At 37.3% G+C, this 26816-nt stretch overlaps 1 protein-coding gene across 1 annotated transcript in view; it reads left to right on the top strand.

Annotated features, from left to right (window-relative positions):
- Window positions 1–26816, top strand: part of PRTG (protogenin) — a gene marked incomplete at its 5' end in the record, with an annotated part of 85299 nt that overhangs the window by 25273 nt on the left and 33210 nt on the right. The window contains 9 exons of the mRNA XM_082005073.1: window positions 11007–11151; window positions 12146–12279; window positions 12588–12725; window positions 13864–14022; window positions 14622–14781; window positions 15429–15676; window positions 19574–19738; window positions 20821–21126; window positions 22315–22503. Coding sequence (XP_081861199.1) covers window positions 11007–11151; window positions 12146–12279; window positions 12588–12725; window positions 13864–14022; window positions 14622–14781; window positions 15429–15676; window positions 19574–19738; window positions 20821–21126; window positions 22315–22503 — 1644 coding nt within the window. The remainder of the gene's footprint in view (window positions 1–11006; window positions 11152–12145; window positions 12280–12587; window positions 12726–13863; window positions 14023–14621; window positions 14782–15428; window positions 15677–19573; window positions 19739–20820; window positions 21127–22314; window positions 22504–26816) is intronic.

The following is a 26816-nucleotide window of genomic DNA, read 5'->3' as shown; positions in this document are numbered from 1 at the left end:
TTATTGATAGTGTCAAATAAGTGCAGCAGTTTCAGTCTCATTTAACCTCCCTATTATTTTAATTGTAATTGGTAAAGTCACAGAGGAACATTTCTTTATCTTTTTGTTTTCATTTTAGGAAGATAAAATTGCTGTGTTAGGTTTATCCTGGAAATATGTTTAACTCAAGAAATATCTGTGAAAATATACAGTGTAATCTGTTTCACAAATAGCATGGTGATAAGCTAAATGTTATCCTGCTTGCTGATATTTTCAGTATACACAGCAGTCTGTGGGGTTTTTGTTCTGTATGTTCCTGAACAATGCAGAGAGAGTTTATTAAAAAAGGGAGCATTATTTGCACTTTTGTCACTAATTTTCATTTCAGTGTAGACTAAAGGAAACATAGCTTGTTACCATACCCAGAATGACATCTTTGTCTCAAACCAGTATTTTTCGTGGAAAAAATTTTGATGAATTTAAACGTAAAACTTTTGCTTAGTGACTAAAGGGAAGTTGTTTTTTTCCCTCAGATTTAATTTCAGTAAGTCAAGGTATAAACATTTCTTTTAAGGAAGTTTTCCTTGCCACTTGATTATAGAGGCATTTTTCAAAACTTTTCTTGAGGAAAATCACCTGATTTTTCTGAGGTATTGGCAGTATAGATTTAGAGCGAAATACACAGTTAAATTTTTCTGTAGAATTTTCATCTTGCCAGCACAGTAGTTCTTCTGTAGATACATGGGCTTTTTGTCTTGTGAAAAGACTCTCTGCTAGCTATTGACCTGCATGTTCAGATGTTTCTGGAGGAAGGTATTAACAAAGAATCTGAAAAGTACTGAAATATTTCTGTAGAAATTCTGTAGAATATGGCACTTAGGTGCCAACTAAGCCTTGCTTTGTAGCAATGTTAGTAGTAAAAACTCTACACCTGGCTATAAGGGCTTTTAAACTGACAGGATACTGTTGTTTGAGGAGTCCTTTTATTTCTGTAATACTACTGTTTGCTTGATTCCGTATCTCTCTTGTTGTTTTTTTTTTTCCTCTTCCTTAAAATACTAATTTTCTGTTCTGTAATATCTGAATTAGGTCCTTTTTTTTTTGGTCATTTTTGATGTTTAGCCTCTAGTTTTTCCAGGAAAATAGTTTTATTTTTCAGACTGGGAAATTAAATGTCATACTCATTAATGGCAAACTAGCATGTCTCTGTCATGTAATCTTAGGTCTGTATCCTGTCTTCTTTCTAAGAGTGAGCTCTTAGTAACTATCTTGATAGAACAAAGGAACGGCAGAAATTAAAGCTCAAAATATGAAGCTGGAAAACAAAACAGAAGGGTAAAATGAATACTCTTTAACAAGGATGACCACATTTCTAGATAATTCAAGTGAATACTGATTTTAAAGTCATGTCTAGCAGTTTAGTGTTAGTACCTCATTAAAATGCAGGGATTAATAGCAGCAATCTCCTTGTTGCACATTAAAAGGATTTAGTTTAATTGGGAATTAGAGGGTACAAGGTGCCATTCTAGCAAAGCTATTCCCAAGGTATCAGTGATGTGAAGTGGGATAGCTTAAAGATTGTGGTTTCTCTAACTGTCCCAGTTATAGTATATATTTATATCTGTACCTGTATGGATTTTAAAATGGTGATGAACTGTTTCAATAATCCTTTATAATGTATCTTCTTTTTGGAATTGAAATTGTCTGGAAAAGTTTGTTTGAAATGTTAAGAACGGCAGTTGGAGTTCTGGGTCCATACTGCCTTTCTTGGGCTGGAGGTGTGGTTGGGCTCAGATTAATTCAAGAACATTAAAATCTGTGGATACTGGTGTTAGAGATTCAAACTCTAAACAAGACTTGCTTGTGTATTAGATGAGGATAATGTACGATATTCTGCCCTTCTCCCCTGCAAGTATGCAGGGGTATGCAGCATGTGCAGTGTGTGTGAGTAGTTGGAACAGGATCAGTTGTTATTCTCCTCCCTTTCACACTACAGGTGTTTCTAAGCATGCAAGTGAGAAGAACAACCATCTTGAGCCCTACTTTATGAACTAATGAATTTGAGTAGAGGCATAGGATGAGCTTGTGGACACTACAGTCCTCTCTCTGTTTTTAGATTTTGGGGAGAAGGAGAGGACGATTGTTTTTTATTGTTATCAGTCGCTTTTTGTTAGGCTATCTCAGCTCATCAATAGGTCAATGTGTGATAGCATTTATTGCTAGGGATTAATACAGAGGAAAAAATACAATTTTAAACTTCTAGTGTAAAAAGTTAAGCACCTGATATAGCATTATCCAGAATTTTGATTATGAGTTCTTAACATCTTGGCAGTGATATCAGCAGCCTGTATGATTTATTTGGCTATTTATTTATTTATTTATTTTGTGATGCTTCTGATTTTTTTTAAGAAAAAGATACAGACTCATTTTGTTCCAAACGATTTTAATTATCATTCTTTTGGCACTGTATACATCTTTTGTTGTTAATTAAAAATAAGTATATTAAAGTTTTAAGCAATAGTAGTACATAACCATGCAATTTCAGGGTATTTCTTTAAAATGCAAGGATATAGAAAAATTGTATTTTAGTTAAGCTTATTTTTCCAACCACGCTGTCAGAAATAAAAAGTAACAGCTGGCTTTAGGGAAAAAGCAACATTTCTAATTTATCAGAAGAGTTAAATCTTTGGTAATTTACAAGAATACTGCCATTGCCAGTATGTTGTTTGAATTACAGTCTTTTCCTCTTTACTCTTTTATAGCAGTCAGAATGAACTGACACTTTTCCTTTGTGCCTGAAAGGGCCAGATCTGTTCTGGATGATATCACTTCCTCTTACAGGTGGAACTCAGTTCTGTCTCAAATTCAGTTGTTTGCCCAAAATAGCAGCCATTAAGAGGAGGAAAATAAAAAATTGCAGACAATGAGTGAGACTGAAGGAAGAGAAAGTCTTTGCAGATGCTTGCATTTATGAACTCAACTACCAGAGGTTCATACTTTAGAAGCAAATCTTCCTGATGCCTAGAGTGGTGAAGGTGACTGGAGGACTAATATTTTGGCCCCAAGTTAACATATACCGTTGCATTTCAAAGAAAAGCAAGATAAGATAAAGTCAAGTCTGATCCTTGAAGTTAGAGAAGGACTAATTAAAGGAGAATACTTTTCAAGAAGCAAAATCCAACACGTAGTCTCCTCTTTTATTGTGTGCGTGTGCGCGTTTGTTTTTTTTAATACTTTGGTTTTCTTCCAATTATGTTGGATTTTACCCAGCTTGATGAAGAGGATGTCAAATGGTTTGTTCCTCAAATGTTTAGCTCATAATTACATGAAAACATGTTCTTTACTATGGTGCTGCTGTCTTCATCTGATCTTAGTATATCAGTAAAATTGAATTTTGTCTTGATCTTGTCTCCTGCTGCTGCAGCTGTAGCAATGCCTCCACTGTGACGACAGTAGATTGTTCTCTGGTTGCTTTTCCAGAATTCCAGACTTAAAATTTCAGATCTACTTGTACTTACTTCAAAGTAAGTACTTTTTCTGTGTGAGTGGTCCAAGTAACTACAGTAATTTAAACAGGGATGTCAGCATAGTTATGATACTTCTTTCAATTTATTCTCCTCTTTCTTTTGTATTGTTTTAAATTTTATTTTCTTTAAACAGAGGAAATTTATTCACTGGGTGAAGTCAGGCTGACACATTGCAAATTTTCTCTTAGTCTTGGTCCTACTCACGTTCCCACTGACCCACAACACTGCAGGTTCCAAGTTTTTGCAGAGCAGACAGTGATGTGGAGTTACCTGAATTTTGTCTGTAGTGTTTTGCTGAAAACAGATACAATTTGGACCAAAAAAAGTCAACAGGAATCTATAAGGAAAAGCTGAGCATTATAATCCCTTTTTCCAACTGTAGCACCTATGTTCAACATGGTAGTTCTGCTGAATAATACATGTATTAATGAAAAGAAACTTGAAAAGGGGAGGGGGGGTGGGCAAAGCAGGGTGGGGAGAGAACCCAAGGGAAAGAAAAGTCCAGCTTCCTTATTACTGGATTTAAGATTGTTGTCAACTGAGATATGGCCTCATACACGCAGAAGACAGCGTTTGCATGTAATTGAGTAGATGCAGAAAAAAACGTAGTCCCTGTGCCAAGAAATTTACAATTTAAGTAGGAAAAAAGAGCCAATAAAGAGTTTCACACAGGAGACTACAAGAAAATTATCCTGGTCCATGTGTTTGGTCTTGGTCTAGCAGCCTAACAGTTACTGAAAATTTTTTGAGTACATCATGACACAGTGAATTGTAAGGACAGGTTAGATCAAGATCCTTAAAGCGGTCCCTGCTAGAATTTAGGGTTTTCTGATGTTCATACTTTATATGAGCATATCCACTGGTTTATGTTCATATTTAGTGGTAACTGAAGATGTTCAGAATCATTTGGGAGATTCTTGGTACTTTGGCAACTTCATTGGGAGGATATTATATTGCTTTTAAATAATAACGCAAAAGAGATGTTTGTCTCCTATCTGGAATGTAAGTTATAATTTAAATCAGAACTGTAGCCACATTTCTTAGTGAACAAGGAGCAGAGTGTTCCCAACTCCTTGAGCAAAATACACATCTGCTTTGATGGCATTTACAGGCTATGTGCTTGTGTGAATTGATGTATAAGCTGCTTCCTTAGCAGTTTACTAAAAACATGGCATTTTAAATGCTTGAAGAGCTACCTGCATCCTAGAAATCCCATTTTAGAAGACTTCACAGTTATCTGGAGAGATTTTCTGTGTGTGTTTAGGGTTCCATACTTTAGTCTGGCACTATGATCATTGTATGTTATATGCCAAGGTTGGCTTTAGGATTTTTTAAGATTAAAACTATTAAATTGAACCACAACAGGTTATAATCTGCTTCATAATTTAAAAAAAAAAAGCCAATAATATTTTACTTTGAAAGATTTGGATTTCCCCACACACTTTGTGTTTGTTCTCTTTGCACAGATGTCTTTCTAAAAAACAACATTCATTTGTAGACTGCAGCCTATACTGATTAAAGATAGTCTGGGTGTTTTTTGACTGAAGAGTTTAGGTTTGTGTTGCTGTAAACCTTGCCTCCGATTCAACTTGTTTTCAAAACCTGAATGTGTAATTTTAAATAAGTAAGTTGATGTTTTGTTTTTGAAAATCAGTAGAGCTATCCTCTTTCCAATGTAGCTGAAGAGCTCTTGAGGCATCAGAGGCTACCTCTTGTACCTGTTGATCATCTTGTCACTTTTTTTCTCTGAAATACATTTATTGACTCACTTGGCTTGAAAAGAATGGAGATGTGTAAGGATATCGATGAAGCTAATTCAAATGCATCAGCTGTTGAAGAGCAAGTGTACACACTTGCTAGTGTCTAGCAATAGTGGTTCCAGGTGAGGTTAGCAGTGGTACACCTCAGCTGTCTGTTATGCCTTGGGTATCGTTTGCTGACTGACACTCGTTTTCTACTGGGGGGTGCTTCTGGCACTGACTCTTTCTTAGATATCCTTTTGTTTCTATACTAGCTTCATTATCTTACCTTCACAGATTTTAGGGCTTATCGATGTAGAATGTGCTACACTGATAAAGCTCAAAAGAGCAAAGAAGAATGAAAGAGAAAGTGGGGGGGAGGCAGAGGGCTGGAAAACTGAAGAACCACCTTCTTACAAATCTACTCTGAATTGTCTTTTTGCCTGGGGAAAAATACGAAAACACTAATAGATGCTTGATGTTTCTGAAGGACAAAATTATTTTCCTTGTGAAAGGATCTTTACTGTAGTATTTGGTGTGAGAGAAATGGCAGGGGCAGTGTCACTGCCCTCAGGGAGCTAGGTAACAGCCCAGGCACCCCTTTTGCTAAGCAGTTGTATCACCTCCGTTGCCTGCTCCTTGCCAATACATTTCCCTTTAACAACCTCACCTGAATGTCCCCTGTTAGAGCTAAAGCCTCTTCCAGCATTTTCTGTTCTTACTGATAAATGAGAGTCATTGCTCCCTGTCCTCTCTAATATCTCCTTTGTACATTTTTAAGACTGTCGCTTCTCTCTTCAGTTTCCTTTCCCAGGGCTAATCAGGTCCCAGCTCTTCTAACCTTTCCTTACAGGTCAGGTTCTGTTTTCTCCTGAAATCTCTCACTTTTATGCCTCACATTTTAAAAATAGTAATTCTATGTCAAACAGCACTTGATTAAAATTTTAAGGGTGAATGTAAGAAATCACTGTGCTTGTGGTAGCACATACAGAACACCCTTTCACAATAATCCCTTTTCACTTACAGTTATGAAAAAGTTTACCCATATCTCTCCATTTGTGTGACATTCACTGCTGAACTGTATGTACTAAACAGAACTTGAGCTCCAAAATACTTTATTTAATTTTTACTAGCATCTCCTGGGACACTCAGCAAAGATCCACCCATTAGATCACTCGATGACCACTCCAGCTCTTTGTATTTCAACTGCTTCATCAGAAATGGGCAGAACAGCTATGTATCTTTAGGCTTGCTGCATGTCTGGATCTGTCAGTACTCATGTAAAGGTTATTCCCAATCCAGATCCAGACCAGAGCGTGGCATTTGAGTAGCAAATAATTTAGAAATACGTGTGCATATAGCCAAAACGCCTGTCAAAACTCCTTTCCAGTTTTAAGCCTCACTCCTGCAAGGACTGAGAAATCACATTAAACTCAAGGAAAATATGTACAAGTTGGCTTCAGTACTAAACTCTAATAAATATACCTAAACCACATTTGTTGCATTTTAAAACAGTTCAGAGAGAGAGCACATCACGAAAACTAGATCAAGAAGATGAAATTCAATATTACATTTGTCATGTGCTGTCCTGAAATCCATTTATTTGGAAAAAGCCATGACTTTTTCTTTAATATACCAGTTTATTTTTCTCAAGTGAAACCTCTTCACCTGAGAATTAAAGGAAAAGATTCTTGCTTTCATTTGAAGGTTAGGGCTACTGTGTAATCCTCACTAGCATTAACATGCAGGTTCTCCAAATGGCATCATGCACTTTTGTTCTTTCCACCTGAGCAGTTCATCTGGTGGCCATTATCTCTTGAGAAACACTTAAGTGGTTGGTGTCATGTGCTGGAGAGCATTCTGGTTAGATGAAACCCAATTCCGTGCTACTGTTTCAGTTCAGGGAGTAATGTCACTTCAGGGGCTTTATCTCCCATTTTTTCAGCTTCCTTATTATACAGTTGCAGTCCAGTCTTGGGCTAGTGTCAGCTGTGATGAAGCCAGCAAGCTTTAACAAAAATAAATGTTGTTGCAATTTATTTTACCTCTTAATAAAGGTCATTCAGAAAATCACTTAATGACAAAAAGTGAGTAGAAAGTGCAGCATATAAGGGAACAAGTCACCTGGACTTGCGTTTGAACGAGCTTCAGGACTTCATTTCAAAAGTGAATGAAGTGGTTGTGTATTGTGTTTCTTCTCTTGAGTGAAGGACTTCTGCTGTATTTAATAAAACAAACAAAGGTGTGAGGAATGAGCTGCTTAAGTTTTACTTTTTTGTACCATAATAGTTAAATCCATGTATGCAGGATAGTATTCAATCCATCTGTGGTGCAGGAGATACCAGCAGTGTTTCTCCAATATTTAATCAGTGTGTGTCAGCAAGTAATAATGTTGTTTTTGAGCTGGTGGATATTTGCTCAATGGTAAATGAGAGAACTCATACTAGAACTGAAGTCTGATTTCTCTCTGTATAGATTACTTTATTGGACAGAACTGTGTGTTTTATGCCATCAAAGATATTCATACTCAAAAGTAACTACACAAACACATCTTCCCATCACATAAATTGCAGGCATTTATAAATGTAAATAGTTTATAACTACTGTTTTTGTTCTTCTGTAGGCAAGGTTTGGTATCTTGCAAGTTAAAAAGGGTGGGAGCATCAGCTTCTCGGAGTAACATTGTTTTCTTTTGGCTATAAATCTGGGAACAAAATGATTAAATAGACTGGAGAAGAAGGGGAAAACTCAAATAAAAAGGCACTTACATTTATTGCATTTTGCAGGGTTGTTTTCAGGAACAACCTATGTCTCTTGAGACTTTGTTTCTTATCCATTTTATAGAGCTCTGGCCTCTTAACAGCACTGCTTTAATGACTTGTTCTTGGGGTTCTGAGTTGGTATCAGTGCTTGCCATGAAAACAAGGCTGTTACAAAGAGGTCAGGTTTCATGAGACAGCAATAGACTTGTAAAAACAGATTTTACTGGAACAAATAAAGTCAGAATTAAGAAGAAACCAAAGATTTGCGTAAAGAAACAAGATACAGAAGGAGCAACTATTGAGCTAAACTGATAAACTATGTATAAATTTAAATGAGAGGTAAGTGGGGACTCTCTGTTTCCAAAGCCACATTTACTAACATTAATGAGTTTTTCTGGAGATTTGATGCAGTTCTCCATAGTTCTGACTTTTGCTATCTTTAAAGATTACTTGTCTGAGGAAATACGTTGTTCCTGCTCAGGTGGAAAAATGGTATTTAGATATCAGCTTCAATTAACAACTTGCGTTGGATTTTCTAAATAGTATAGCTGAATCTGTTCTTGCTTGCTATCATGATGACATTTTGTGTTCTGTGAAATACTAATCTTCCTCAGTTTCTTTTGTAGTTCTTGAGAGTCTCACTTCTGTCTTTAATCTTCAGCTGTAATGTACTGGATGTGTGGAAATAAATAATTCTTTTTATATACATAAGTGAAAACTAAATATTGTGTTTCTGTTGACTCACTCTGTCCCTTTAAGTAATTGTAACAATATAAGAAAATTCTGGGTGTGATTTTATAGTTCTTGTGGAGATGAAACTTTTAAAGCTGTGTAAGAGCTTTGCTTTGATAAGACTGTGTTTCTAATTACCTTTCTGCTCTGTTAAAATGGTCCTTTCTCATACCACTGGCTGTGTGGTGCAGCTGTGCTACATGATGGCTCTGAAACTCATGTTGATTTGTGGTGTTCTTATTATCTATGCCTTTATTACATTCCTAGAGATTTTATTTCAAAAGCTAAGCAGATTTGCCTAGTTTGCTACAACAGACTTTCAGTAAACACACAAAAACTGCAAAGCACTACATTTTCTGTTAGAAAACCTGTTAAGAACAGCACTAGGGAAATACTGTTTTGACTCCAGGTGAACGCACGCTGTCTGTGTAGGGAGAAATTTGAATGGAGGAGGAGGAAGGGAAGAAGTAAGACAAGCCTAGATGCTCCCCCCTCATCCCCCATGGTGAAAAACTACAGGAGGGTCAGAATGCATCAAATTCAGCAGAAAGCAAATCCAGAGTTATGGGAACAACCTGGTGTACATGCAGGTTATCTGACTTGCACTGAGTCTTTCTGTTCTGTGAAGCTGAACTTCTGTAGGTAGGCAAAGGACTATTAAGTCTCTTTTTCTTCTGATGATTACTTAGCAACCAAAAGAAAAATCTGTTCAAGGAGAGAACTGTTTTTGTGTCTCCCTCAACAGGCTTTAAATCTAAGACTTCTGTTGTAATATCTTTATGCAAGTCTTGGGGTTTTTTTTGTTTTGTTCTTGAACCTGGTATGATTAGCAATGCTCATTTTGTCAGTGCTGGTGCAACTACAGGAATGCAGTGCAAAAAAAAAAGATTTATTCTGACCTGGGAAGTGAAATAGGTATACTAGTAATAGGTTTAAGTTACGTAGTGAGGCCCATATTAGGAGTTCATTTGTGCGTGGAGGGGAAAGCAACCAGATTATATCACATTTCCTTCACGCTCCAATATTAATCTATTGATGCTATGCAATAGTATTAAAATGGAGGTGGGAGGGAGCATTTGTTAGAATGCTTGGTGTGTGCATCAGTACTTTGTGTCCTCTATGCAGAAAGGCATTCTTGAGAGCATATTAGAGTAAGTAAGATGAAAAAATATTTCAATTAATACACAAGTAAAATAGAGGAATTCTTTCAACACAAAACTAGAATGTTAAGAGGTGGGTAACTTACTAATATTGATTTATCTATTGAAATCATGTTTCTGTATAATTTATACAAGAGTAGAAATTTATTTGAAATCTGATTTTTTTAAAAAACAAATCAGTACCATTGATTTTATGCAGAGGTTGTTCCCTCTGCAGTTATAGGGGGTGGAAATGTGCGTGGAGTTATTTGTGTTGCAGTTACCTAAAAGGAGCTGCCTCTGAAGAGTTGTTCCTTCTGTTAATAATGTTGTAAGCAGCAGCAAATAAGCAAGTAATCAGAGGGTTTTATATTCCTTTCCCTTTGGCTTTTATTTTCTGAGCAAAAAAATCCAACTACTGATCAATTTCTTAGATGTCTGTTAGCTGGAAGGTATTTATTGATCTGCCACTTCAGATGGCTCAATTTTGTGAACTTCTTAAGTTTTAAGTGCTCAAAATCATATTGATGCTCTGCATCAGGCGTCTGCTTGGTGACTGCTCAGACTGTTGGAATGAAATTGTTCTTACATGATTAAACTTATTTTGAGATGTGTTTTTATTTTGATTTCTTTTTCTTGTCAAAGATGAACTTGTACAACTCTGTAAATGCTTTTACTAAAGTGAATATTATTAAAGGACTAAAATATGACTGTCAAGGAACTGAATGTTGTTTTGGAAATTTTCTATTGCAATGAAGGTTTTTTTTGAAGTTTGGTGGGGCCAGTCCCAAACTAGTTGAAATGACATTTCATTCATTAGTTTAATAATTTATATGCTTTCCAGCTGCATGCCAGTCAATTTGAGAGTGTAATTTTTATTTTCATTGAAACATTTTTTACTGAATTAGGTTAAAGCAAATTTATTTTACGTAAACTTCAACCAATGAAACCATGCTATTAAGCACAGTTTGCAAGGTAATTAGACTTACCTTTCTTTGCATGTAGAAAAGAGGACTATTTGAAGTATTTCTGTGTATTTTTGCAAGGTGATCTATGATCTGGAGTTTGGTTTAGCTAGGAATTTTTCCTCGCTTTAGTCATTTAAATTCCATGTTCTCTTATTTTTAGCCATTTCTGCATTTGAAGTCCAGCCATTTTCAACTGAGGTCCAAGAAGGTGGAGTAGCTCGATTTGCCTGTAAAATAACAGCAAACCCTCCTGCCACTGTGACATGGGAAGTGAATCGAACAACTTTACCTTTAGTCATGGACAGGTATGTAGAGATACACATTTTAGAATGTAATTTATTTTCTGTGATAATTTTGAGCCTGCTACAAGAAGAAAATATTAATACCTACCTGCAATGCCATTACATAAAAAAGGTTCCATATGTTTAGTATGTCAACCATGAAAATAGCTAGTAATAGCTATGTTGTTAATGAATTTTAAATAGGTGTTATGAGTGCAGACCAGAATCACCCCCTATTAGCCACACAGTAGTCATTGACCTATGGTGAATTTTGTATGCAAGTCAACCTCAGGAATGGGAATTGCTGTGGGATGCAGAATAGGTGGACTTTGGTTGTGGTGGTGGTTTGAACTAGCAGGATTGTTTTCACAGAAGAATTGATGCTGAACCTGCTTTTCTGTAGAGGGCCAATAAAGAATTATATGTACAGAAAATTGAGTTAAAACATGTTATGTTAGGGAAATTCTGCGCAGGGGCGCTTCTCTTGAATTGATTAACTTTAAAGCATACAGCCTTATCCCTGCTAGGTTCTTTCCCTGTCCAGATTGTATTCGTTGAACCTACTCCTATCCTTCTTGACATGTAACTTTTGCTGAACATGTCTAACATACCTAGCATGCAAATGAAAGTAAAGAGAGAAACATAAAAATTGAAAGCATAGGTGGGTTTCTGGGAACAGTATACCAGTTATGCTGGAAATTGCTGCCAAAAATTAGCTAACCTGAATAGTATGAATGTAGTAGCTGGCTAAAAAGGTTGGGGTGGTTGCTTCTGTGGGTGAGAAAGATCTGCTTGTTGTAAGTAAATTCCTCTGCTCTGATCATGATGCTGGGGGGAGTCTTGCCTGTAGTTCAGAAATGCAGGGAGGCGAGTCATGTATAGAGAATGTTTTTGAGTCTCCAGCCTGCTGTTCCCAGGTCAGTGTAGCAATGGCTGTTAGTAAATCAAGTAGTTAATTCCATGCTGGTGTTCAGGGGCTGAATGTTTATCAATGTTTCTTTTTTTATTTCTGTGACAGGATAACCGTTCTACCCACAGGAGTTCTTCACATCTATGGTGTTGAACAGAAGGATGCTGGGAATTACCGATGTGTTGCCACAACAATAGCCAATAGACGTAAAAGCACTGAGGCAGTGCTGAGTGTTATTCCAGGTACTCAGAATGTGAGGTTTTTTCAATGTCTTTATATTCTTTTTTACATTATAGGAAAACCACTTACATGTGTTGAAGAGCTGTAACTGTCCTCTGAACCACTTGCCCAAATAGGAATTTTGCTTGCTTGTATCTTGTGGCTAAAATATTGTTCAGTGTAAGCTTCCACAATTACTGAAATAAGGTTTTGGTGTAAACATAATTTTAAGCATCCTTGAAAAAAAGCCATGTTTTATTTCATATTTAATTAAGTTTTTGTTTAATTGTTCTGACTTTTTTTTTATTTTATTTTTTTTTCCCCTCCAAAGCCTCAGACTTGAAGCCTTTTCACAAGCCATCTATAATAGCTGGTCCTCAAAACGTTACAGCATCTCTTCATCAAACTGTCATATTGGAGTGTGTAGCCACAGGGAATCCAAAGCCAATCATCTCATGGAGCCGGTTAGGTAGGTCTTAAAATTACAGCATATGACCTTCAGCCTGTGGAGAGGAAGTGAAACTGGAAAGAAAGGATTTCAGCAATTAGGTTATTTTCTAAGGCTTCATATAACAGGTAACAATTAGTAGGTTAGGGTAAGTGAAACTTTTAGTTGCATACTTTCATGCTGCTGTTAAGAAACCCTGAGGATTTCCAAGGCTTTGGACTTCTGCTGTCAATCCCACAGTGTGGGCAAAGGGCCAGGTAGGGTGGTGACCTCCAGGGGTCTGCGACTTGGAGTAGAATCAATGGTGAGTTACGGCAGTTTGGAGTGGTTGCACCCTATGAAAAAAATCCTGTAAATGTTTCTCCCTCTCTTCTTCTTAGAAGCACTATGTGAATGTGATTTGGAGCTTGTGTTAATGGGCCATTTAGACTATGGGTGCATATAGTCAAACCCCAAGTAGCCTGCCTGGAAGGGGGGAAGAGAGGGAATGCAATAGGAATAATAACATTCATCAGTGCATCACATTTTTCCATGAAAATTACCTCAGGTTTTATTCTGACATGTACCTAAATGTGAAAGTCAGGATTGTACCTATAGAAACAAATCATGGAAAGTTTTCCTACATTTTTATTTCTAAAAGGGGGAGAAATAAACATATCTTTCCTGGTGGATTCAGTGGCTCTTGTAGATAAACAAGTAAGAAAAAAGTTACCTAACAGTTGTAGAGCATTTGCTGTGACAATAAAAGAAAATAAATGGTAATCAAATATACTTATTTTATCCCCAGCATAATTCAGAAGGAGATAGATGATCCCTGTTTGTAAAGATGATGTGGATGTTGGTAGTGATGAACTGAATCATAGTGCAAGGCAATTGGGAGGCTGAGAAGATGACATTAGTTTTTTAGCGGTGATGGTGAATTTCAGATATAAACTACTTACCAAGTGGTGAGACCCAGTTACCTGAATGGTCAAATAACTAGAGTGAAGAGCAAAGCACATGCGAAATGGAAACCTCTGAAAGCTCATCTGTGATTTCTCTTTGCATCTTTTGACTTTTAAACTCTGTGCCATTACTGTCTAGGCAACCCTATTTAGGTAAGTTATTTAGATTACATTGAACAGCTTTGTAACCACAATTATCCCACTCTCTCAAATAGACCATAAGTCCATTGACGTCTTCAATACACGTGTCCTTGGAAATGGGAACCTCATGATCTCTGACGTAAAGGTGCAGCATGCAGGCGTCTATGTCTGTCGAGCCACTATTCCAGGCACACGAAACTTCACGGTAGCAATGGCAACTCTCACTGTGCTGGGTGAGCCTGCTTTGACTTCCACAGTGTGTTTTAACATCTCATGTCTGTCCTGAGCTGTGCTATGTACTGGGCTGAATCTTTATCTCAAACATAGCACACTGGGGGCTGTAGGTAAACTGCAGAAATGAAACGGATCACAGCACTGTGGCTGCCTTCTCTCTGTTGACTTAGATGAAAAGTGTGAGATACTCAATGTTTGAGTTATAAACTAGCAGTTTATTTGCACTTGGAGATATCCAGGTGCGATGTTTGCTCTAGCAAGACAGGCTTTCAACACAGAAAAGAATCCCATAACAAAGCAGAAATATGTAATATATATGTATACTTTGTGAGCAGTATGTTGTAGGCCAGAGTTTATGATTTTTGTATTCATAAATGCATAAACAAAAATGTGTAGAAATGTTGCTGTCTGTGCAGATAGTCTGTATCTTCAAACAAATGTGCTTTGTTTACATGGAATGTGCTTTCTGTGTGGGTATATGTGTGAGTGGCCTGAGGAGAGAGGTTTGTGTATGGAAATTTCATTATTATTTTGACTGTCCTTGAATTTGTGGGAGCTTGATTTATTTTTTTTTTTCCTCCTTGTTACTTATCTGTAGCTCCACCTTCATTTGTGGAATGGCCGGAAAGTTTAACAAGGCCTAGAGCTGGTACTGCTCGTTTTGCCTGTCAGGCAGAAGGAAATCCTGTCCCCAAAATTTCATGGTTAAAAAACGGAAGGAGGATACACTCCAATGGTAGAATAAAAATGTACAACAGGTAAGATTACAATTGCTGTATGAGAACTGTGCTAGTGATGCGCTACCAAAGGATGAAATTCCAGTAACTAAACATAGCCAAGCAAGATATAACTCAAGTAAACATGAAATTGGACATTAAATATGGTTATAGACATTTCCTTGGCAGAAGGAATGCAAATTAGTCAATAGCTAAAATCCTCAGCAAAGCTTTTGTGATTACTGCCTTACCTGAGGGGAAAATTGAAGAGTTTCACCAGAGAGTTGCTCTAGATTTACAGTAGTGTAGCAGAGACCAGAATCTTGCTAGTTGTTTGAGGCTCAATCTCACTACTTCTGTAGAGTGAGCAGCTCATATTAAAGAGTTGGTTAAGAAATGACAACCCTAGAGCTTCTGCTTTTTGCAGGTGAGGAGTAGATTTACAGGGTTATTTTCACTGTGACTGGCTTTGCAGGCATAAACTTAAACATGGCAGATTTTGAGGAAAACTTAAAGTTGCTAAATTTCACAGCTGCACATCCATTTCTAATAGAAGAGTTTGTGGCGCGAAAGTCAATTATGCTAAACTCATTAAGCAGACACAAACATATCTGTTGTTGCATCATGTGGAGCTAAATTTATCCAAGATGTGAGCTTTTTTCCCCCTTTTTTCTTCCTTTTGGCTTCAGTAAGTTGGTGATTAACCAGATCATTCCTGAAGATGATGCCATTTATCAGTGCATGGCTGAGAATAGCCAGGGATCTGTTCTCTCCAGGGCCAGGCTTACGGTGGTTATGTCAGAAGACAGACCCAGTGCACCTTACAATGTCCATGCTGAAACAATGTCAAGCTCAGCAATCCTGCTAGCATGGGAGAGGCCACTGTATAATTCAGACAAAGTGATTGCATACTCTGTGCATTACATGAAAGCAGAAGGTAAGCAGTTTGATTTCAATACTATTTAACTACTTGTATGTGGTAAGAACTTGAATGTCCTTGCAAAGACTGTCAAATTTGAATTGGTCATAACCAGGACAGCATCAGAGCATACCAGCTTATAAATGCATGTCATAATGCCAGCAGGCATGCTTAGGGAAAAATGCTTTTGCCACATCATCTCATTTGTGTTCTTCCAACACACCCTTGTCCAATCACTCCAGTGAGCAGGTTTTGAAGTTAGGAATGGACTTTAAAGCCTGGGGCCTCTATACTACTGTCTAGGTTTCCTTATGTCCTCAGGAGGATCTTTTGCCTAGTCTATTCCTTGGGTGTGCCTGGCAAGGAAGGACAGAGCATGCAACAGAATCGTGGAGTCTTACAGAGTTGAACTTTTCACCAGAGATAGCTCTTTTGTCTAGATCCCCAAATTCTTGTGACTTTATTGGCTTTTGGAGTAGAATAGTTGATACTTTATTGGGTTAACTATCTTCTCTTAGAACGAATATTGGCTGAATGGTAAAATCTGCTCTCCTTTCATCCCTTGGTCTCCTATAGTGAGAAAAGTGTACTCAAACTGAAATAAGCTGAAATAGCCATGAATGGTTTATCCTAGTCTCTGAAATGATATATAAATGCCTATATAAAAGAGAATGGATAGTTAGAATAAAAATGAGTAGCTAAATATTTTAAAATCCCTTAGCATTATGTAATTGCTTTAAGGTAATCTTTAAGGTGATAGAAAACAGGCATTTTTTCTAAGTGGGAGAAGTGGTTGCCAAATGACTTGAAAATTTGTTAGATGCGTGGCTTAAACTAGGATCTGTGCAGCTCTGTTCTCTAAGAGTGATTTCTTTTTCCATTTCTATTCAGTTAAGTGGTTTATTCAAGGACAGGACTGCAGATGCTCAGCTCTGTGTGGAATACCAGTCTGCCATCTGCTAAGCAGAGGACAGGAAAGACAGCTTAATTACTCTAATACTGATGCAGGAATAGCTGCCTTTGCTTTTGCAAGTGGGATATTTCAGGACACAAGAGAATTTTGTCTGAAGGAAGGAAGGAAAGAGTTTTAAAAGATAATGAGGACAAGAGGTGTGGGAAATTACCCCCTACACTTTCAGTCACTGAGGTATTGTGCTCACAACCCCCTTTTAAACTTAGTATGAATAAAGTCACACTAGATAAGTTATCTGGGTAATGGTGTGTCCGGTGCCAGCGTAGAGAGCAGAGGCTGGGTAACTTCAAAGGAAACTGGAAAACTGTCCTTAGGGAAGTGTGTATTTGTGCAGGAAATACTCTTGCACAGTAGTGAAAGGAGGCATCTTCTGAAACGTGTTTTCTGTAAAGTAGTTTTGCAGTCGCTGTATTTGCTTGCTTATCCAAAAGGTTGTATCTTGTGAAATGAGATTGCAGTGTGTCTTGGTGTAAAAAACAAAACAAACTCTAAACAAAAGCAACCAACCAACAAAAAAACTCTGATTTATTTGAACTTGTTTTCTCAAATACCCATTTTTTCATCTTTCCAGGCTGTCTTGTGATATTTACTTTATCTAATATAATGCTGTCGTGCATCCTTTCACATTAGTAAAGCAAGCCACACAGGGAGAGTGGGGAGGGCTGTGTTAAGAAGAGTAATTACACTGGTGGGAATCAAAATGTAGGTGATCTGCATGCGTGTTTTCTTTGATAACATGATTAGGTAGTGCCAGAAGATCTACATCAGGACATAAAACCACATTTGTCTCGTTTTGTAGAAAAAAATGTTGAGCTTCAAGGGCTAGTGGACTGCACTTCTGTAAAAATAATTGCTTTCTAATTGATAGTCTGTAAACCTTTATGAGGATGTTGCCCACATGTCAGAGGCATTATTGAAAACCTAGAAAATACCTTTGTGAGAAAGTATCACACCAGCTGTCTCTCAAATGTAAATTTAGAAGCAACTATATTTAAAGAAATGCAAATTAAATATTAAGGAAAATCTTTTGATGACATTTACACCATACCAGGCCATAGAGGTGCTAACATAGACTGTTGACATTGTCAACACCTTATTTACTCTGTAAGAATTCTGGATAATTATGTATTAATGTAAATAGTTTGCATGAATGTATTGGTTTCATTATTCCTTTCAGCCTGTCTTTCCCCAGTCTGCCGTCACACCATGTTTCAGGCCCTAATGAAGATAATTTTTAATCTTGTATGTATCTGACTTAACAAGAATATCCTACTTGCTTAAAGCTTCTCACGTGTAACTTTTTACTTTATACATTTATGTTCATATATTGCTCTCTTGTTTTAGTTAGGAACCACATTTGTCAGTGTGAGTAAAGAACATATTGCTGCAAAAGAAAGACAGTGCTTGTTAAGGGTCTCCTAAGTTGTACTGATGCTTTAAACAGAAAGGAAAACTGGATAATACACTAATCATATGCAGTTTTGTAGAGTTTTTTCTGTAGACTTCACAACGTGGTAGGCGCTTTCAATACAAAAGATACCATCAATCATTATTTAATTTCACAACTCTAGTATTCTGATGTTTCACTGTAAAAACAAGTTCAGGTCCTCTTCCCTATTTAAAAAAAAAGTTAGTGTTTTAATCAAGTTAGTTGAAGAAACTAACAGGTGTTTTTATTGTGTTTTTGTTTTTTGTTTCTTTAAGCAGAATATTTTACATTCAAATCGGGGTCATAGTAGCAAGAAGAATAAGGGTCTGATGAGCATGCATGTTGGAGTGTGTTAATTCCTTGTTAGTGATTTAGAAAAGGCACAAAGGGAACACTGATTGTAGTGGAAGGCAAGCCTTGTTCTCTATTATGGCTGTTTCATTAGGGCCTCTGCATGAGGCCTAGCAATCCATTCAATGAGAGAACAAGTCCTTTTAATTTGAGCTCAAGGATCTTGTTTAGCAGGTCAGAAATCGTGTCTTGCAATTCCTAATTAACAAGCCATTAACTAGTCTGTTGTGAGATGCTTGTAATCTTGTCTAATTAAAATGCTATCAAGTTAATTCATAAATGTGGGAAAACTTAATGATGGAATTTGCCTTTCGTTTTGTTTATAAATTCAGCTGTGAAGAGGAGGAGCTGGCTCTTACAGAGTTTTGATTAAGTTGACATGCACTTGGTGTTAATTGTTCGTTAACACAGCAGCTTTCACCGCACTTATTCCACTTTATAGCCTTTCTCTATAGGAATAAAGCCCAACAAAGACAAGGACGGCTGCATGCATTGCTATGCATATTTTAATGTGAATTGCAGAGATTTTTTTCTTTTTTTTTTTTTTTTTAACAGCTCACTAAGGAGCCAAACTTTTTTGAAGCTCATTCTGGTCTGTTCTTACTGGCCTCTCTCCCAATTAAAGAAAAAAACGTGTCAATCAAATGTAATACAATTTGCAGGGCTAAAATGAGATCCTTTTGCTGAATAAATTCTGTTTGTTTCTTTTTTTGGGGTGGTGGTGTTTGTTTTGTGTTTGATGGAGTGGAGCCCTCACATTCCTCTCAGTCTGCTATAGAAAGGCTCTGTAAATAGGTTTTGAAAAAAACCTCCCTGACTCTAAACAAATAGATTTAGAAGCTCGGTATGAATGATAAGGCTATTAGAGCTTGTCTGTTGTGTTACTGTACATTGGGCACAGTTTGTTGTGACAAATTCTAAATAGGGTTTAGAATTCCATTCAGCATCCCTTATTCAGGAAAGTCTTGAAACACCATAATCTACACCACAGCAAGACACAGTTACTACTGTGAATAAAAGAGCTTTTACTTAGTAGGTTTGAAAAAATAGAGGTAGGCTGGGGAAGAACATGAAATAACTTTGTAAAATCTTAAAGCCAAGATACTGTGATGTTTAGGGATTATCAGGAATTTTTGTTTGTCTAACCCTTGTTTTATGCCAGGTTTAAATAATGAAGAGTACCAAGTGGTCATTGGAAATGATACAACTCATTACATTATTGATGACTTGGAACCAGCCAGCAACTACACCTTCTATATTGTAGCTTATATGCCTCTGGGAGCCAGTCAGATGTCAGACCATGTGACTCAGCACACCCTTGAAGATGGTAAGACAAATACCACTGCATGAAGTGAACATTTTCAGTTGCACTGAATGGAAATGTGCAATCCAGTGCTAACAGCTCTAGAGCATCCCAAATTTCTGTTGACATCAGTGAGACTTCTGGATACGTGCGATGTAAGATTGAGCCAGCTAATGAAAGGAATAAGAATAAAAAACATTCTGATAGGGCAACATTGTGTATTACACGGTGTCTTTTTCTATGTTAAAAGACATTTCATCAAATGATGTACATAAGTATTCTCGGTCTTCCAAGAACTCCCTCAGTGTTGAGAATTTGATGATAGCCTAGGATTTAGTCTCTATGACTCTCCTGGGCATCTGAAATATAAATCAAACCGCACACCCACTGCATCTTTTGCAAATTTTGAAGGAAATTTTGGAATAAAAATTTGCTATACCCCCCCCAAAAAAATTAAAGGTATTTTGTTTGATATGGAAGGTTGTTTGTTTGTTTGTTTGTTTTTTGTCTATGTGCTTGTTAGTAGAATCAGAATTTGTCAAAAGACCGTACTGACTTATTTCTGTGCAGACATTTAACTAATCTGAACACCATGGCAACAACAAACTGTTTAGTATAGTTCATTAGAACTGCTTGATAAATTCTAATAGGGTTAAGCTTTGGCAGCATGGAACATTGTCAGTTCCATCTGTCTGCCTGTCTCTTTGCCAGGAGTTACTACCCTCATTAAATTGCTGGCGGAAGAGAACATGCACTGAGTCTTCAACAGTAAAGGTTGTTGTCTATACTCAGTTTAAGCTGCTGCATCTAACCTTGACGGTTTGTCAGAACAGTAAGGTGCTGATTGCCTTTGATTACTGCTGGCAGTAATAAGAGAAGAAAGTCTTGAGGGCCTTACCAAAAGGAGCTTGCTAAGGCTGTACTGCATGCAGCAGGTGAGAAGTATGAGCAGTGTCAAGTTATCCTTAAAATAAACAAGAATCTACAAAACTTCCTGGATTATTTACTTTTACATTACTGGCATCTCATCATAGGCTAAGATGTCAGATGAGAATTTTCCATTTCTCTTTTCCTTGAGCTCAAAAGCTTTGTCTTTTCCTTTTTAGTTCCCTTGAGAGCTCCTGAAATTAGTTTGACGAGCAGGAGTCCTACAGATATTCTTATCTCTTGGCTGCCAATTCCTGCAAAATACAGGAGAGGTCAGGTGGTTCTGTACCGTCTGTCTTTCCGCCTCAGCACAGAGACCAAGATCCAAGTCTTGGAGCTTCCAGGGTCTTCAGATGAGTATCTCCTCGAAGGCCTGAGGCCTGACAGTGTCTATTTGGTTCGTATCACTGCTGCAACAAGGATTGGCTGGGGAGAGGCATCTTTGTGGACTTCCCACCGGACTCCCAAAGCTACAAGTGTGAAAGGTAATTCTTAACATTACCAGCAGCCTGGAGATGGGGTCAAGCACAAGCTTCATTTGAAGGCTACACATTTTTCTTACAGGTAGTGCAAGGATATGCATTACATTACATGTTCTTTTTCTGGTGATCTAGAAAGTAGTGTTCTAACCATGATTCTGTGCATAATCTACAAAAGCTTCTGATTCCTTTAATAAATTAAATACAATTAATACATAGTTTCAGGATCAAAAGTTGAAGAGGAACTAATCTGTCTTATAAAAGGCCTTATATGTGACAGGAGAAGGAAAAGCTGATATGTTATTTTTATGTCAATCTTTGATTGTTTCCACATGTTGATGTTCATATATTCGAACATATGAACATCAGGAAACTTTAATTCATGTTTGTCAAATGTTCAAATGTTTTAGCTTGTAGACTCATTTCCAATGATAACATGGTTTTATTCTCTTCTGCATAATTTGAATTAAAAATTCTAACAACTCCAAACCCCATTGTTGTTCAGTGTAAATACCTTTCTGCAAATTGGAACACTACACATTAGCAGTGTGCACAGGTACTTAAAAGATTCGAGTTGATGCATGTATGTCTGTAACAAACAAAATGCACATATATTTTGAATATGCAAATTGACTTGATAGTTGAAGTCTAATTTAAGTTGTTATAATTGAGCTTTGGATTATGTTATTATTTAGTAATGTCATGCAGAAGAGCATTCAACTTTGCATGGATGGCTTGAAAAGATGTTAGATTTGAATTTGTAACTTTATTTCTTAGCTGTAGTCCACATCCATCCGCTTTGGATTTCATTGAGTTTTGACTACTATAGCAAATTATTAGCACTTGATGAACTGTGATGTTAATCACACTTGCTCTGGCTCACTTTAAAACAGGAGGTAATTTTATAACTTCCTTTGAAGTGTTTTCATTTTTCTTTAAAAATAACTACCGTATCAATCTAATTAATTAATTAAGATGCAGAATTAAAAAATGTTTCTATTCTGTTTTGTCCTAAATTATTAGAGTAGCTTAAAGGGAGTCAGATATCATAATAAAGAAATAATTATGTGAGTACACAGATGACCTAGAATCTAAGTCTTGAGTGAACTTTGGACTGATGGGCATCCAGATTTTTGTGTGAAAATTAGTTTTTTCTAGAATATAAGAATATTATATATATTTCTCTAAAACCAGCACCAAAGTCTCCTGAGCTGCATTTGGAGCCGATGAACTGTACAACTATTACAGTACAGTGGCAGCAGGACTCTGAGGAGACTGCAACTATTCAAGGGTACAAGCTGTATTACAAGGAAGAAGGCCAACAGGAGAATGGACCGATTCTGTTGGATGCCAGTGATCTTGAGTATACTGTCAGTGGTTTAGGTGAGTATATAAAATATTTCTTAACTGTTCCGGAAGACAGCAAAGTCAAAAGACATCTTAGAGAGCGTAGATCATTAGACCTGTAAGGCAACAGTGTTAGGTTTGGCCATCTATTTTCCCAACAATAATCTTTGCAAGCTTGAGTTACGCTGCTGATGGAATAATCCTCTTCCAAAATATATGTTGTACAACACTTAAATAACTGGATCTTGTATATTTTGTGTAAGTTGGAAGACGGACACCCAACTACTTATCACAAGATACAGAACTTATGGTTAGTAAATACTGCTACTAAATGACATGTCTTTTTAATATTCAGTTTAATACTAATTTTTTTCTGCTTTTGTGTTTATGCCTGATTTAGTAACAGTGAAAGATTAACACAAAATACCAAAGTTTTTCTCTGGTATTTGTAGCTTTTGTTGCAGCTATACTGCACAACAAGCATTGCTTGCTCACCATAGTAGCAAGTAGCCCTTGTGCATGTTATTATCCTGTTAATATTTTTAAGGAGTACTGGTAAATATTTGCAGGACTGAGCACAAAGATTAGGGCACACGGCTTGCTGAGTCCCACTGGAGTCTTTCAGTTGATCATCTGACTCTCTTTCCTCCTGTAGCTCTTGTGATGTATATTAATACAGATATGTTAGTGTTATCCCTAGGTAGAAGGTGCTTCTGTTTACATATGTAACTGATAATTTCTTTCATAAAAAGATGTGATCTATAATGTAATCAGCAAAAGCTATATAGGACTTGACACTTAGTGTTTGAAGTGTGTTGAGATAGTTTACTTAAGGGTAGTGTGGAGAATTAATTTTGACTAAATTATCAAAATTGACCTGCAGTCTTAACTATGTCAGACAGCTTCTTGACCATGCTCAGATATTCTCATCTGCTGCATACAGTTGAGATACAGTTTTAGGGGAGATTTGAGGAGAGCATTCTGGTCTGTTAACTGAACAACTGGCCATCTGTGACAATTTCTAGCCAGAGCATCTGGCAGCAGCTGACTGTTTAACAGAACTGTGAGACAAAAGAGCAGTGGGTTAACAAGATGTGGTGTCTGTGTGTCCTAGGACATAAATGCAGTTTTTTGGTCTTCTCATTATGGAGTTACAAAGTAGTAATTTCACACACATGCAAACTTATTGACATCATATGGATTTTCTCAGTATACTAATCCTCCTCAGATTAAAATATTGTTTTATAGAATTATGTTAGAATGTATGTTATCTGTGTGTTTTTATTGTTTTTTCTTTCCAGTAAGCATGTAGACAGAGGAGAAAACAGCAAAGTGAGTTTGGGATGTTAAAACTTTCACATGCTCATATTGCTAATTGAATTACAAGAAGTGTGGGCATGGAAGAATTCATGTGCTTGAGTTAACCATTCAGTCATGGTGCACCTGATGTCTTGAGTGTTCATTCCTTATCATAATTCTAAGTATCTAAATACGGCGACCAAAACAGGATACATTCCATGTAATCTGATTGCCATAATTTATATTTTTCACCTATGCGTAATTTATGCTGCCATAGGTTAGATCCACCGAAGAATTTTTTTTTTTTAAAAACTTCAGTAGGTATTGAGGTATTTGAAATATATATCAAAAATGTGAAGTTTTCCTGCGTAAGTTTCTTTGCTTTGGTTTCTTACTTTTGTTTGCTTTGTAGCATTTATGGAAAAAGGCAGTAATAGCTACAGCTACAAAAGATTGAGCTTGGCACAGGAAATTTGATTAGGTCATGATTTTCCACTGCCAAGATGATTACATATGTTGAAGCCTGGAAAGTTCACACAGACTTCTCACAGTGACAGTGCCTGTCTGACTACTGTATTTGCCCATTGAGAAGCTGCCTGTTTGAAATGCTTGTGCATGCTAAATTGTTTCATAGAAAACAGTACTCGGTCAAACTTCTTCTGCCTGTGGCAGCTGCACATGTGGAGAATACAGCAGGTAAAATTACATGTAATTACACAAAGACTGTAGCAGCATCCACACATTAAGAGGAGACTGATTTGCTTTTATTTCTTGTGAATAATCTAAATCATTTGGACCAGCTTATTTTATTTATGCATTTCAAATTTAAAATAGTATTTATTAGTAAGTGGTCCTACCTGGTAGAATTTGAGATAAAACAAGGCAAGCCACTGTTCTAGGTTTTGTGACTATGGTAAACTGAATCTTCATGAACTGGACAGAGGCTTTGAGGACTAGTGTTCTGTCATCCATTTGCCTCTCCTGAGGACGCTAAACTACTGATTTATTGACAGCCTCTTTAAAATAAATGTCCTTATTATGAGCTACAGGAATTAGTAGAATACTGCAAGTGTGAAACCTGGAGGGGAAAGGTGTCTTCTTAAGATTTTTGGTTTCATATATGTTGGATAAAATGGTCAAAAGAAAAGGTTATTCCTATTTTGGAAGAATATGCTATAATAGTATTAGGTACTTCCTAGACCAGTGTAGGTCTACCCAGTTACTTTGTGTATTTCTAAACTGGATTATTCAGCATGATAGTCACCATGTAAATAGAACTAAATGATCTGATCAGAGTCAGGGCTGCCATTCTCAAAATAAATATCCATAGTTTCACAGAGACATTTGTTTGTGTTAAAGGTCTTGGCATTTATTTTTCAATAGCAGATCGTTTCCTAGTCCAGTGTAAAATTCCATTATCACTTGAATTTGCCACAGGAGCAGACCCTTGGGTGCATACCATGCATTTTTGCCTCTATTTTTAATTCCTCCTTTGCTTCCTCCTGCTCTAGAAAGTTTTCCCTAACAGAAATCTTTCACTGTAAGACTTTGAGTCTGCTGGTATAGTTCTGTGTCTGTAACGTTTCAGAGTATGTGTGTTCAGAACTGAGCTTTGTTGGTGGAAGAGTTTGTTTGGGAACATTCTCGCTGTGCAATGGGAGAGGGATTGGCAAAGCTTGAAAGTTAAAACAAAGGGACTGTCCAGAGAAGCTCATCTCCCTCTGTAAGTGTCTTGAAATTATTTTTTTCAAAGAGTATTTTAAGCATGTGCATATGCATCTCTGCCTCAGTGTTGTTGGTACTCGCTACTGTGCTAGGTGGACTGTTTGGCCTGTCACAGTTAGCTGGATTTGCAGCCGTATGACTGATGGAAAGGTAGAACCCGTAGAAGAAAGGCAGTGACTCAGAAGAACCCATTTTAAGCCTATCTGGTTTATTTGAGCAAGGAACTCTTAATAACTAGGGTGTAACGCTGATGGGAATCTTATCCTGGAACCTACATGTAGGGTGAATAAAATCAAATCCAGCTTCTTTGTTAACAAACTCTAGAAAGTGTGATCAATTCTGATGCTTTAACACAAGAACGCTGTTCTTCAAGCTGCCTGGAAGTCTCCCTCTGTGAACTTTTTCTTTATTTTTCAGTTCCTATCATTCTAGTAATTAATTAAATGAATGCCACTGGTGACGGAGGAATGCAACCATTCTTGTGCCATTAATGCCTTCTACGCTTGAAGGGAGGGAGGAAACAGGAACTTACTCTGCTAATTCATCCTTCCGTAGTTGCTGTCTGGGACTTGTACCACCTTGAGTGATGGTAGTTATGGTGAGGATTTCACGAAGTTGCACTTTGGTGACAAGGCTAACCTAGGATCTTGGGAAATGCACATGAAACCCTGAGGCAAACAGGTTGTGGCAGAGATGTGCACACCTTAGGTGCTCTTTTGTTTCTGTTGCATACAAGATGATATCGCAGTAAATAACCATTTTCAGGCAGACACCTTAGGGGATGGAAAAACTGGTCTGTTAGCTTTGGTGAAAACGCCTTGAGCATGGGAGCCCACATACCTTGGCCTTTCTCTGGTGAAGGCCCCTCCCCAGGAGAGCCTGCAGAGTGGAGTGTCCTGCTCTGGGAGCTGCGGCCCCCAGGAGCACCCCTGGCTACCCAGGGCTTGGGACTGTTGCAGGATGCAAGGCACTGCGCAGAAACTGCCAAGTAATTTGACCTTGAAATGGAAAAATTTTTTTAAAATTGGTTGGCGATTCCTCTGAGGCTTGGAGAGACTGCAGGCTCGCTCTCTGGGGAAGCTGCTTCTATGCTGACTGGGGTCATCTAAGCTGTTTAACATGAGGTGCCTCACAAGCCCCTGCTGCTTTTCCTTGGTACTCCAGTTTTACATTACCCAGTGGCATTTTCCCCAGTCTAGTTCTTTTGGAAAAATAATTAGATTGTCAGACCCATTTGTGCGATTTACTCCCAAAACCTTGGTCTTCATCAGAAGAACTTCACTGCCTGAATGCTTTTGTATGTCCTATCTTTTTCCAGTTGCAGA

This window comes from Phaethon aethereus, assembly GCF_964289735.1.
Source record: "Phaethon aethereus genome assembly, chromosome: 12".
Lineage (NCBI taxonomy): Eukaryota > Metazoa > Chordata > Aves > Phaethontiformes > Phaethontidae > Phaethon > Phaethon aethereus.
The sequence above is the reverse complement of the archived record's forward strand: the minus strand, read 5'-3'. Positions and strand labels throughout refer to the sequence as shown.